Source organism: Schistocerca cancellata, chromosome 3, assembly GCF_023864275.1.
Source record: "Schistocerca cancellata isolate TAMUIC-IGC-003103 chromosome 3, iqSchCanc2.1, whole genome shotgun sequence".
Lineage (NCBI taxonomy): Eukaryota > Metazoa > Arthropoda > Insecta > Orthoptera > Acrididae > Schistocerca > Schistocerca cancellata.
In genome coordinates this window covers 593,955,552-593,970,260 of record NC_064628.1, presented here as the reverse complement: position 1 = coordinate 593,970,260, position 14,709 = coordinate 593,955,552, and the positions used below count along the sequence as shown (strand labels likewise).

Below are 14,709 nucleotides of genomic sequence, written 5' to 3'. Positions count from 1 at the left end.
CACACTGATGATAGGATTCAAAGGGCATAACATGCTGATGACATTCTGTTTGCAAGTATCTTCGAATGTTCACACCACTTCAACTGAGACTCAATACTCATTCCTAGAAATTTTGCATTTGTTACACAGTCTGTGTATTTGTCACACAGTCTATAGAGGTGCCATCTACATTTAATTTAAAACTGTCATTTTCCTTCTTCAAACTGAAATTCATAGCATTAGTTTTCTTTATGTTCAATGTCACTTTATTGCTTATTGACCAGTTGTAAACTTCCTTGAGAGCTTCACTTGCTCTCTCTGCAAGGAGTTTTCTTGTTTTCTCAGCGACTATAATATTACTGTCATCAGCAAAGAGAATTTTTTCATCTAGAGTAACACTACTGGGAATGTCATTGGCGTATATCAGGAATAGTATTGGCCCTAATATGCTATCTTGCAGAACCCCTACATTAATTATTGGCTCTGATAAGTGTTTTACTAAATGTTTAGATCTATTTATAGTATGTGTTATCTCTACTCTTTGTAACCTATCTGCTAGGTATGATTGAAACCAGTCATTAGCTACCCCTCTTATTACTGATGCTTTTAATTTATTTAATAGAATCTTGTGATAATCTGTATCAAAGCCTTAGAATGGCTTTGGTTAATCTGAAAATGGACGTTCTGTCACTTTGATAAATGATTATGTATTATTTATGATACAGATCAGAATGTGTTTGCAACTTCACCACTCTGTAAAAGGACTGAATTATGAAGGGATGCCAGAAAAAAAGAAAAATCATCTAAGTGTAAACATGCTTTCATTAGTCCATTAAGAGATCACACACACTGAGAAACTGCTGGTTTCACACTTACTGACTGCTAATGGGGGTTAAAAAGTGATGCAGTCAGGTACCATCTGTAAGCAAATGGCTCCAAGATCCATATACAGAAGCCCTCAACTGTCAAGGAAGGCAATGTTCCAGGTTGAGGAGAGTTCAGGGTGAAGAGGATTTCCAGCCAGAAGCCCTGGATGACTAACAGCCTATAATAGTGTGTATGTGAATGAGAATTATAATAATTTTTATTGTTTCAGTCGTGTAATTGTCTACATATACCTATGTCTGCATGTCACTTTCATAGTGATAAGTACTTAAACCAACCAATAGAATCTGGTGCTTTCACAGTTTGCAGTCTGTAGCAACACACGTTACTTAGTACAGTTATAGGCTGGAGTGGGCATTTGTTCTGGTAATCGCTTGGAGAATCTAGTAAGTCTCGTCTATGTTTCACACTTACTGAAGTTATAAATTAGTGTCTGTCCTCATCTGCATGTTCACTGTAAACATATACAGAAGCAATAAAAAGCAGACCAGTACGCCAAACCGGAGACTCATTTTCTTGTGAACTTCACATTACCAAATAACCCTAACAATAAAGTCATTCTGTACTGTCTCCAACCTCATAGATCTGAAAAATCCCGCTGCTGTTTCACTCCTGCACATAACTGCTCATGTACCAAGGAACAGTTGACCTCCCACATTACCTCTGATCTGGGTAAGAATGTTGTAACCCACAGTGGATTACAACAAATAAACTGGTGTCCAATGTGGGATCCAGGCTTTGATACCTGGCTGAGTATCTTTACTAGGAAGTAAGGTACTTTAGAGTATGAATGACAGGATCTTCTCTTAGGAGAACTAACAAGCCCCAACTTAGGATGACCTGGCTTGAGCTTTCAAGGTAGATCAATTACAGTGAACAGGCAGAGCAGTTCTTTTGGTGTACAGCAGGAGCAAAGAAAGCACAAGTCAGGAAATCATCCACCATCCCGTATCACAGGAATATGAGACCACAGTGAGCAGACTGTTGCATTAAATATCAGAGCACGCCTTCACAGCAGTTACAACAATCAAGGTCAGGGCCACCAACATCTGAATTAGTGACACCTACATGGCTGACCACACCAAATTCCAATATTAAACTTTCAGTAAATGTGAACAGAGTGCCACTTGCCTGACCAACAGACACGATGAGAGAGTCACAACATGTTATGGGGACTACAGCTCTGAGAAAGGACAAAAAAATCACCTAATATCAAACTGGAAGGTAGTGAACCCTTTGCTTAGCAAAAAGTGTTGTCGGACACATTTAAGTTAACTCTGAGAGCTTTGGATGGGAATAGGGATGAGGAAAACTGACATTCTGAGAAGAAAGGAAGACTTGGTTTAACATCCCATCAACATCGAGGTCATTAGAGACGGTGCACAAGCTCTGACTGTCAAGGACGGGGAAGGAAATTGGCCGTGCCTTTTCAAAGGAACCATCCCGGCATTTGTTTGAAGCAACAGAAAACCCAAATCTGGATGGCTAGATGCAGGTTTGCGGGTTCGAACCATCATCCTCTCAAATGCGAGTCCAGTGTGCTAACCACTACGCCACCTCGCTCGGTTATATTCCGAGAAGCTAATCTCTAATTGGGAAGGAGGCACGAGGAGTATTCATACAGGGAATCAAGGATGAGGGGATTAAAACAGTGGTGAGAGCAAGAGGAGTGCATTTAACATAAGCTCAAGTGATGGATCGTGTGGACACATCATTTGTCGCTGCCGAGAAGAACTGAGGAAGCTCTACGCACAGGTCATCCCAAGGAAAATGGAAACATGCATCAATTGGCGTGTCATTGATGCAATTTTCAATGGCATTCCAGGCCATGTGATAAGGCAAGACCCGTAATACATTATAATTGTAAAGAACCAGGACATACGGAACCTCAGAAACCAGGAAACAGAAGAACAGAATGAGTACGCAGTTGACCCATGGCGCAAAGTGGTACTCAGCAGACTGCAAGGGAAGGAATGATTTTGTAAATATAAACAACAACAACAACAACCACAAGAAGCATGCAGGGAAGCGTTTGAATCACAAGTCTCATAGTACATAGTAATAAAGGGATCAAACAAATGGATAAAACTCAGAGGAGTCATTCAAAAAGTAACTGAATCGCACAGAGCCATGATGTTAACGCTGAGGATAGACGACAATATGTGTGTGTGTGTGTGTGTGTGTGTGTGTGTGTGTGTGTGTGTGTGTCGGACACAAGTTTCACATAGAAGAGGATGAGTTAGATGAACCACATGAAGGAATCTGAAGCAAAAACTTCTGCAAGAGTTCAAAATTAATCACAGACTATGCAACAAAGAAGCTATGGGTCAAGGGCAGGCCCAGGAAGAAACAGTCAAAAGAAACCGATCACAAAGGCAAATGCGACACCAGAGGTATCAGTATGCATCCACACAGAATCGGACATAGAGCCGAGAGAGAAGAGTGCCTCTGGAGCAAGAAACCTGTTCTTTCTTCTAATAAATAAGAAGCGATAAGGCACCACAGCTATGGGAAAAAACGAACAAAGATGAGCAGCAGAAAAAAAGGAAGGGTAGCCTGTTTGCTGTTACACAAACAGTTCTTCGAGATGAACGATTATAAGGATCAAAGTGCACAACACAGATCTGACCAAAGAAACAATCGAGAAGCAGGACTTGCAAACAGGTGTGTATATACCTGCAGTCTTGGTGACTGTTCAGAGTGTCACTTGTGTCACTACCGTTTTGAACCCCATAAAAGAAAAAGTTACATTGGAATGAGCCCCCAGTGAAGATAGAAGCAGTACCTATCATAGGAGAAGGTGAGGAATGCCTCACACACAGTATAGTTTCAGTGCATCAAGAGACAAGATAAGGTCGTGAATTATCAGATTAAAGGAAATGGTTCGAGTGCATCACTTAATCGAAGAAGAAATTACTTCAATTATTGAACTGTGTATTGCATATCACGATGTACTTCACCTGCCCAGAGATAGATACTGAGACGGTGAAACCAGAGGCCCAAGGGAAAGTGATAAATATCCAGCCTTATGAACTACCAGAGGCACAAAAGGAACTCTTCAGAAATGAGAAGTTACTACACTGAGCACAAGTGTGAATTTTCCATTACTGATGATTCTGAAGGAGACAGATGTTTCACGGAAATGAAAGTAGAATAGTTGCAAGTTACCAGATCTTTAATGACAACTGCATTAGCAGTGTATTCCTGCTATCATGTACTGACAAAATTTTAGATAGTTTAGGAATAGCCACATGCTTCGCCATTTCAGACTGTAGAAAGGGTTACCATCAGAAACTGCACAATGAGAAAATGGCCTTCTTTACTCCAGAAAAACATTATGAATGCAGAATAGACAGTGGAGCTGAAACACATTACTAACTGAGCTTCAGGGATTGGATTGTTTTGTTTTAGGGCTTAAAAACAATTGGGGTCATAAGTGCCCAAGTCAAAACTATAGAACACGAAGACAGAGAGGAGTTAAAAAATGACTACATGTCAATTCCAATCAATGTAAGAGAAGACGGCTAAAAACAGGGACATCAGAAAGGTCTACAAAATACACCACAGAGAAACGAAGGTCCAGAACTAAAAATTAAATGGTCTTCGCCATACTGTTAAGACAAATAAAAAGTAAAATGCAGTTGACAGCCCATGTACTATTTGCTAAAATGGGCAATAAATCAGACTGCAAACCCAAGCCGGAATGTAAACAGTTAAAAAATGGGCATTCTGTCAAGGAATGATGGACAGTTACAATTTGGGCATAGGGCCAAGAGGTGGTCATCCAAGCCGCTGGAAGAGGCTTGATAATCTGAGGCTTATTCCCATGAAGGGAGGACCAATGGTGATGCCAAAGTGACACTACTTCCTGACAGATGGCAACACAGAGATCATGGGAGGGAATATAAGAACAAGTGGGCTGAGGTACGAGGACTACAGTCTTGGCAGAAGCGTCCACAGCCTCGTTTCCTAGCAGACATGACCAAGTACCCACATAAACAACACAGTAGCTCCATGAAGAGTGAGTGACAGTTTTCCTGGACCCGCTGCACTAAGGGATGGGCAGCGTATAGTGCTCAGAGACTTTGAAGGGTGCTGACAGAGTACGAGCAGAGGACACAATTGAAAAACCTGTGTCACAGGATGTACTTTGTGGCCTGATACAGGGCGAAGAGCTCTGCTGTACATACTGATCAGTGTGCCGAAAGCTGATACCGAAAAATGTCGGCCCCACTGACGAATGCACCAGCATACACAAAGGTACTATAGCGAAGTTCCATGTGAAGGTTGTGAAATTGAAGGCAACAAAGTGAGACTGGAGTAGTGTCCTTAGGAACCGAATATAGGCCAAGGTGAACAAGGGCCACTACACGAAGCCAATGTGTTGAAGGGTTCACACCATACAAGGAAGTTGCAGGTAGTGTGAAGTTAAGCCGCCAGAGCAAGAGCCAAAAGTGGACAAAGAGGGACGCACCCCATATTGGCAATCAAAAGAGGCATACGATGGGTGGCCATGCATGGCAGACAAACGGCATGCATACCTGTTGAGGAGAAAGTCACTGCAGTAGCACAGTGGTAGTTCAGCACCTTTGGCACATACTCTCAACTTGGCTTGTGTAAAAGGTGACAGTGGCCAAATGGATGCCATAATGGTGGACAGTGTAAGAGGGATGGACATGCAGATGCATAAATAAAGCACCCGTAGTCTAGTTTCGAATGGACAAGGGACCAGTACAAAAGGAGGAGGGTGTTTCGATTTGCACCCCAGGAAGTACCATTGAAGACCCATAGGACACTGAGGGACCACATATAGCGGGCTGCTAGATAAGACACACGGGAGGACCAAGAGAGTTTCCTAATGAGCATGAGTCCCAGGAATTATGTAGTTTCAACAAATGGAAGAGCAACAGGCTCAAGATGTAAAGATGGTGGGAGAAAACAACTGCGCCACCATAAATTCATACAAAAGATTCTGTCAATGGAAAAACAAAAAACAATGTCAATGCTCCACGAGTAAAAATGATTCAGACGTCGTTGAAAATGTCACTCAATAAGAGAGGTCTATGGAGAACTTCAATAGATGGCAAAATCATCAACAAAAAGGGAGCCGGAGGCTTAATAGCGATAGCAAACAGGACGACACTCAGGATGGAAACAAGGCAGAACCCACATGCACCTTGAAAACTCAATATTTTAAAAGTTCCTCAAGGAATCAGGCAGGCGGCTATGGAAGCCCCATGTGTAGAGAGTACGGTGGATACGAGCTCTCCTGCAGGTGTCACATGCCTTCTCCAAATGAAAAAACACAGCCAGCCCGGAATTTCCGCAGAAAACCATTCATGACATGGGTGGACAAAGTAACGAGATGATCAAATGCAGAAAGGCGATCAAATGCAGAAATGCAGCTCAAAATCCACACTGTGCAGCGGTTAGTAAATTGAGAGACTCGAGCCAACATAGCAGCCTGGCATGAATCACACACTCCATCACCTTGCAAGCACAGCTGGTGAGAGAGATTGGATGCAAGATGTTGGTGCATTTAGATGATGTGGTTGTGTTTGGAGCTACATGAGAAGAGCATAATGCAGGTTTGTAGACTTGGAGAAGTGTTTGAAAGATTCTGACCACAGAATTTAAAGTTGCAGATTGTCAAGTGTGAGTTCCTGTGGACGGCATTAACTGGAAATACAGAAGCGTCCGATCCTACCCGTCGGCTTTGACCCATGACGTCACAAATATGGCGGAAACGACCATAAACGACAATTCCAATATGGCGGATATAAAAACGTCGCATACGTATCATAAAGACGAAAATACATAGAAAAACAACACACACACAGGTTTCACAAAAAGCCTAATGACTCTAACGGGACAAGCGTGGGAAATTGGGGGTTTTTGGGTGGGGAGAAACTAAATATACACAAATTTAGCCACCCACCGCCATACAAAACCACGCAAGACGACGAAAAAAATCGACATCACAAAACTCACCAAATACCACAAAACACATTCTTATCCGGAATCGGACACTTCCCTTGACCTATATAGATCTACAGTAGCTCCCGATCCCATAAATTAGGATCGAACACTTCCCTTGACATATATAGCTCAACAGCATCTCCCGATCCCATCCCCCAATACAAAAATCAAAATACACCGCAAAACATTGCGAACAAACACTTCCCTTCACCTACATATATCTACAGCAGCTCCCGACCCCATAAATTGGGATCGAACACTTCCCTTGACCTATATAGCTCAACAGCAACTCCCGATCCCATCTCCCATTACAAAAATCAACATACTCCACCAAACATTGAGATTGAACACTTCCCTCCAACTATATAGCTCAACAGCAGCTACCAATCCCATAACTTAGGATCGACCACTACCCTTGACCTATGTAACTCAAAAACATCTCCCAATACGAATACCAAATATGGCAGATATAAAAACGTCGCATACGTATCATAAAGACGAAAATAGCCCTCAACCGAGAACTATTAATCCGGTCTTTCATATCCATTCCTGAACAAAAAACCACAACCGAATACACTTAATAACAAACTCAGCCGACGTACAGCAATCATCATTACATTAACCATCACACAAAACCGTTAACTCACTAATACAAATTCCACTTCAAAAAGACGCACGCAGCACTCACCACTGACCAACAGCAAACTGAGCCCAACACACCAAACAAACGAAAACCATGAACATACCACCAGAGGGCACAACAAACAACAACACGACATCTACAAACACGCCACACTCACAAACCAAACTCCGCGCCGTTATGACGCCACACACCACAACACCCTTACGTCACGGGTCAAAGCCGACGCGTGAGATCGGATGTTTCTGTTGACCCCATTAACTTACTTAGGACACATAATTATGACAGAAGGATTAAAACATAACCTGTAGAATGTGCGTGTGATAACAGCATCCAAGACCAACAATCATAAAGGAGCCTAAGATACAAGTCATTCGTACTGTCTCCAACCACAGACACTTGAAAAATCTCAGCTTGACCTCGTAGCCATTTCAGTTCTCTATATACCAGCTCATGTACCAACAAACAACTAGTCTCACATCCCCACGTCACCTCTGACCTGAGCATGAACCTCTAAGTAGGTTGCAAGCAATGTCAGGTTACAACAGCACATTATCTGATATAAAGCAGTCTAGGTAGTTAAAGGAAGCACCCAAAAAAAGAGGGTTTAGACTATGAAGAGACCTATTCTCAAGTAAGCCACTACAGTCCAATAACATATCTGTTGGTTCAGCTGTCAAATGCGATCTAGACATAAGTTGCTTAAGATGATGTTACAGCACTCTGGTAGGTAATTGCAAAGAACTGATTTAGCCTACATTAAAATTTCAAAATTTGATTTTATCATTACAACTGTTAATGAAAAAAAAAAAAAAACAAGAGGCTGAAGAAAACAGTGTGCAGATTCAAACAAGGTAGTCACAATTGGAAAATTAAACTAAATGATGCACTCTTCAAACTTGAATTTTCAAATGACATATAGGAGATCCATGTTTTTCACCAAAATAAGAAAGGAAATGACATTTTAGTTGTTGCAATTTATATCAAGAGCATGGTGATTTTCATTAATAATCTGCAAGAAAAGGAATGCACACTCAACAAGCAATTTAAAATGAAAGAGTCCAGTTGCTTAGGCACCACCAAAGTCATGAGAGATCACAAATGGGGACTACTATGGAAGAACCAGTCTCAATAAATAGAACCAGTTCTTGAAAAGTACAATACGAAGAACTTAAATCCAATGACAAAACACCTCTCAACAACAATCATGTACTCATATATGACCTCCAAGACAAATGAAGATAAAATAGCCATGATAAATAAATCCTACAGAGAAGCTGTAAGCAGTTTAATATATGCACAGTTGGACAAAGACCTAACTTCACATATACAACTTTTGTTGCCAATTCACTTCAGCAATGATCCAGGCAGGCAGTTAAAAGAATCCTTTGAAGGACTAAAGTCCTGAAGCTGCAATAGGAACAGAACATCATCAACACTGAGAACAGTGATGCAGACTGGGCAGGAGATAGAGAGAGCAGAAAGTCAACCATTATATACCTGTTTAAATCACAAGGAGGTGCAATTTCTTGGAGAGGCCAGATAAACTCAATGGTAACTCCATTGACTACGAAATTTGAATATATAGATTGACTCCAACTTATCAAGGAGCACAACAGCTGCAAAATTCAGAAAGTCAATCGTCTCCATTCCATGTGAGTACACAGATAAACCTTTTGTGTAATGACAAAAGCCAACCAATTTATCCAAAACAATGGAGAAACCTAAAAACTTGATGAAAGATATCATTTCATAAGGCAAAAAAACTGGCTTGGCTCAAGTAATAGAAAGACAAATTCTGACACAGACGATACTCGCTGATAAGTTGGTCAAATCAGTGTGAAGACTTCACCACGTCAACACTCATCAAAACAACTTCCAGTTGTATATTAATTTGCCTGACAGCACTGTTTAGCCGCAGACAATTAAAATAATGCAATATACGCAATTAACACTAATATAGTGAGTGAAAGAGTCATAGCCATCACTACCACCATTCAACATTTCCCTGTTCCAATCGTGTCCTGTTCCAGACACTGATACAACTATAGCATGAAGACCTCTTCACGAAATGCGACTGTAAAGGGCCTATACATACAACACAAGTCAGGACTAAATATACAGTTTCGAACTGGTACTCTCCTAATAACAGGTTCACTCGGTGACAAGGTCTACACTACGTAATTATATGTTTATTCTAAAACCAGTCAGCATGATCGACACTAAACAATGTAGCATTCACCTTTCTTTTCCCTCCACGTCTTTCTACTTCGCAGAAGATGAATTCAGCCATCAAATCCATTGCTAGATCTAAGTGCTTGATACTTGGCGGGCGACCGGTATTCTGTGTTAACTGTTCTGCAACGACGTGAAGCAACATTGCTGTTATATGACACCAACACATAATATGGTTCAAGGTATTTTTAACGGTGATTGACATATTTTACTTAACACAAACATACTAACCAACCCGAGAAAGAGCTTCTCTTGCGCAAAAAGGAAATTCTGTTTTCCTCAATGCACTTTTAAGCTCCGAACCACTGACAGACATTCTTGAAGTTTCTTTCTTAATATATCACACTCACATAAATTTTCGGAGTTAATTGTTGATTACAACACATTTATCACGAGCAACAGAACAAAATACATTGCATTTCGAATCGTTATCACCACATCTAGAAGCTATTTACATAAAACATTAAAGGCCGTTCTTTCACAATCACTCTTGTTTCTACACGTCGCATCACTGGCATTGTTTACATTTGATATAAGCAACAGAAGCAAAGATCATTCTACAACTTACATTGTGCCCAAGGATGTTACAAACAAACAAGCAGGTTAGAATCAGAGATATGGAACAACGTCTATAGTATAGAGAAAGTATGCTAGTAGCACAACATAATGCCCTCTGTGCGACGGCAATGGAAGGACCATTGACGACTTTGCTGCTAAAATAGAATTACCAAACACGGCCTTCAGAAATTCCTTTGCCAAAGTAAATATTCCTAGGATTCGAATCGGTAACAGCTGACAAACGCAATAATTTAGAAGAAGATATCCTAGGATTAGTAAAGCAACATCAATCCCTCAATAAACGCGAGTCTCACGGTCCACACAGTATACCAGTTACGTTCCTTTCAGGGGATTCTGATGCAATAGCTCCATACTTAACAATCATATATAAGTGGTCACTCGACAAAAGATCTTTACCTAAAGTCTGGAAAGTTTCTCAGGTCACACCATTATTCAAGAAAGGACACACAAGTAATCCACTAAATTACAGGCCCATATTACAAATGTCGATACGCAGCACGATGTTGGAACATATTTTGTGTTAGAACATTATGAATTATCTCAAAGAGAATGGTCTATTGACACCCACCCAACATAGATTTATAAAACATAGTTCCTGTGAAACACAGCAAGCTCTATTGACACCCAGCCAAAATAGATTTATAAAACATTGTTCTTTGAAACTCATCAAGCTCCTTACTTACGCAAAGGGTTGAGTGCTATCGACAAAGGATTTCAAATTGATTCCGTATTTCCAGAAGGCTTTTGACACTGGCCCTCACAACTATGTCGTAATCAAATTGTGTGTTTATGGAATATCATCACAGTTATGCGACTGGAGTCGTGATTTCCTGTCCGAGAGATCACAGTCGTAACTGACGGAACTTGTCAAGTAAAACAGAGGTGATTTTTGGCTCTCATCAAGGTATTGTTATTGGCCCTCTGCTATTCCTTATCTGAATAAACGATTTAGGAGAGGTTCTGCGCAGCCATATTTGGTCGTTTGCTGATGATGCTGTCATTTATTGTGCGGTAAAGTCATGAGAAGATCAAAGAAAACTGCAAAAAGATTTAGAAAAGATATCTGGGATGAGGTGTACAGGGAAACGATGCTAAGTTAAAATTTAACCTATTTCATGATACTTTTGTGAATATATTTGAAAACAGTTTCCTTAATAAAACAGTGAAATATAATTGTAAGAAACCATGTAAAATGCCATGGCTTACTTAAGGGATAAAAATATCTTGTAAACAGAAAAGGGAAATGTATCTTATGGCTAGGAGGAGTAATGATCCTGAAACAATGAAATATTATAAAAAATACTGCACTGTATTAAGAAAAGTTATTAAAAAGTCCAGAAGTATGTGCATTATGTCCGAGATTAGCACATCTGATAATAAAATTAAAACAATATTGTGAAAAGGGAAACAGGGCAACCGAGAGCACAGGAAGACAGTACTTCTATCAAACACAATGAAAAGTTTGCTAACAAGAAGTCAGAAGTATAAAACATTTTTAACAATCATTTTTTAAGTGTTGTAGAGAAAATAGGTTCCAGCTATTCATTAGAAAATGCAAGGCAGTATATGGAAGAGACAATACCTATGCAATTTGATAAAACTGAAATTCATCCCGCCTCTACTACTGAAATTAGGAAAATAATAAATTCACTCAAAAGTAAAAGCTCACATGGAATTGATGGCATTTCCAACAGAGTACTAAAAGCTTGTTCCCAACAAATAAGTAGGATTCTCAGCTCACTAAAACAGGTAATTTTTCCAGATGGACTGAAATATGCTATTGTTAAATTATTGCATAAAAAAGGGGATACATCTGATGCTAACAACTGCCGCCCGGTTCACTTCTGACAGATTTATCCAAAATTATTGAAAAAGTAATGTATTCAATAGTGCATCATAAATTTGCAAAAATGAAGTACTAACAAAATGTCAACTTGGTTTTCAGAAAGGCTTTTCAACAGAAAATTCTATATATGCTTTCACTGATCAAATATTAAATGCAATGAATAACCGAACATCAACCATTGGGATATTTTGTGATCTCTCAAAGGCTTTTGATTGTGTGAATCATGAAATTCTTCTAGATAAGCTTAAGTATTGTGGTATGAGTGGGACAGTGCACAAATGGTTTAACTGGAAGAATGCAGAAGGTTGAAATTAACAGTACATATAGTCTACGAAAACCAGCAGAGTCCTCTAACTGGGGAGGTATCAAGAATGATGTCCCACAGGGCTCAGTCTTGGGTCCCTTATGGTTCTTAGTATATATTAACGAATTGCCACTCTATATTCATGAAGATGCAAAGTTAGTTCTTATTGCTGATGATACAAGTATAGTAATCACTCCCAAGAAGCAAGAATCAGCTAGGAAATTGCAAATAATGTCTTTCAGAAAATTATTAAGTGTTTCTCTGTGAATGGACTCTCACTAAATTTTGAGAATACACAGTTTATACAATTCTGTACAGTAAATGGCATAACACCACTGATAAATATAGATTATGAATGGAAGTCTGTTGCTAGGGTAGAATACTCAAAATTTCTGGGTGTGTGCATTGATGAGAAATTGAATTGGAAGAAACACATCGATGATGTGCTGAAATGGTTAGGTTCAGTTACTTATGCTATTAGAGTTATTGCAAATTTTGGTGATAAACATATCAATAAATTAGCCTACTATGCCTACTTTCATTCATTGTCTTCATATGGCATCATCATATTTTGAGGCAATTTTGTCATTAAGAGAGAAAGTATTCATTGCACAACAGCATGTAATCAGAATAATAGCTGGAGCCCACCCAAAATCACCTTGCAGACATTTATTTAAGGAACTTGGGATATTCACAGTACCTTCGCAATACATATATTCACTTATGAAATTTGTCATTAATAACCCATCCCAATTAAAAAATAACAGCAAAGTGCATAGCTATAACACTAGAAGAAAGGATGATATTCACTATTCTGGATTAAATCTCACTTTGGCACAGAAAGGGATGAATTATGCTGCCACAAAAATCTTCGGTCATTTGGCAAATAGTATTAAAAGTCTGACCGATAGCCAACCAACATTTAAAAGCAAATTAAAAGAATTTCTGAATGACAACTCCTTCTACTCAATAGATGAATTATTAATATGAAGTAGTAACTGTAAAAAATAAAATAAAATAAAATAAATAAATGAAAAATAAAAATTAATTAATTATTTTGTTAATAATGTCGTATTCATAATGTATGGAACAAGGATTTGTGTGTGGGTGTGTGTGTGTGTGTGTGCACGGCACAAGAGTCATTCATATGAGTGCTAAACGGAATACATTAAATTTTGGTTACATGGTAAATCAAAGAATTCGAAACGCCTTAAGTTCAACTAAATACCTATGAATTACAACTTTAATTAGAAAGAACACACGAAAAATGTTGTGGGGAAGGCGAACCAAGGACTGTATTTCATTGGTGGAATACATAGAAGAGGCAACACATGTACTAAAGAGACTGCGTGTCCTACACTTGTCTAAACTCTTTTGGAGTACTGCTGCATGGTGTAGATTCCTTACCAGATAGGATTAATGCAGTACATCGAGAAAGTTCAGAAAAGGGCGGCATATTTTGTATCATCGAGAAATAAGAGAGAGTGTGGCAGACACAACAAGGGATTTGGGGTGGTGTTTCTCGTTGGGGGTGGGATCTTCTCATGAAATTTCAGTCACCAACTTTCTGCTCTGAATGTGAAAGTATTTTGTTGACTTCAACCTACACATGGAGCAACGATCATCATAATAAAATAGGGGAAATCAGAGCTTGCACAGAAGGTGTTAATTTTTTCCGCGCGTTCGAGAGTGGAGCAAATAGAGAACTATTGTGAAGGTGTTTCAATGAACCACTTAAGTGTGAATTGCACAGTATCCACGCAGATGTAGTTCGAAATCTGCGAAGGCTACAAATGTATTTAATCTTGCCCAGTACCTCAAAAACAGTGCAAGCAAAGAGCATTACTCAAGAATGTTTGGCACGGATGCATAAGTGGATTCACCTACAACCAGTTGGGACTATGAAACAGACAATGATGAAAATAGTGATGGATATAAAGACTGATGTTTTGATTATATTGTAAGCTATATATTACATTTTTCATCCTCTTTTTTTAAATATATAATTGTTTAACTAAGTCTTAAGATTTACTTCAACCTGACAATAACATCCACTCACCATGTGGTGGCAGGAGAATACACATATAAAGAAAGGTTTTACATATGCATGCTTTCAGAGCCAGTGGCTCTTTCTTCTGGCAGAAAGGTTGATGAGGAAGGGAGATGGGTAAAGGAAAAGGACTGGAAAGGTGTAGGAAAAAGGTTAAGTCTGGAGAGGTCACCCAGAAACCCGGGTCAAGGAAGACTTACCGTTAGGGATGG

The 14,709-nt window shown here is 39.4% G+C and overlaps 1 protein-coding gene across 4 annotated transcripts in view; it reads right to left on the bottom strand.

Annotated features, from left to right (window-relative positions):
- LOC126175469 (integrator complex subunit 15) overlaps positions 1 to 14,709 on the bottom strand; it is a 57,633-nt gene that overhangs the window by 40,273 nt on the left and 2,651 nt on the right. Inside the window, exons 1-2 of one of the 4 annotated variants that reach the window (XM_049922280.1) lie at positions 9,950 to 10,280; positions 9,726 to 9,865 (exon numbers count right to left, since the gene is read on the bottom strand). The exons of 1 other annotated variant lie outside the window; for it this stretch is intronic. In XM_049922280.1, the coding sequence (XP_049778237.1) occupies positions 9,726 to 9,865; positions 9,950 to 10,034 (225 nt within the window). In that variant the 5' untranslated portion in view covers positions 10,035 to 10,280. Of the gene's footprint in view, positions 1 to 9,477; positions 9,514 to 9,725; positions 9,866 to 9,949; positions 10,281 to 14,709 lie in introns of those variants that run through there. 2 more of the 4 variants (XM_049922281.1, XM_049922282.1) reach the window with 2 other exon arrangements.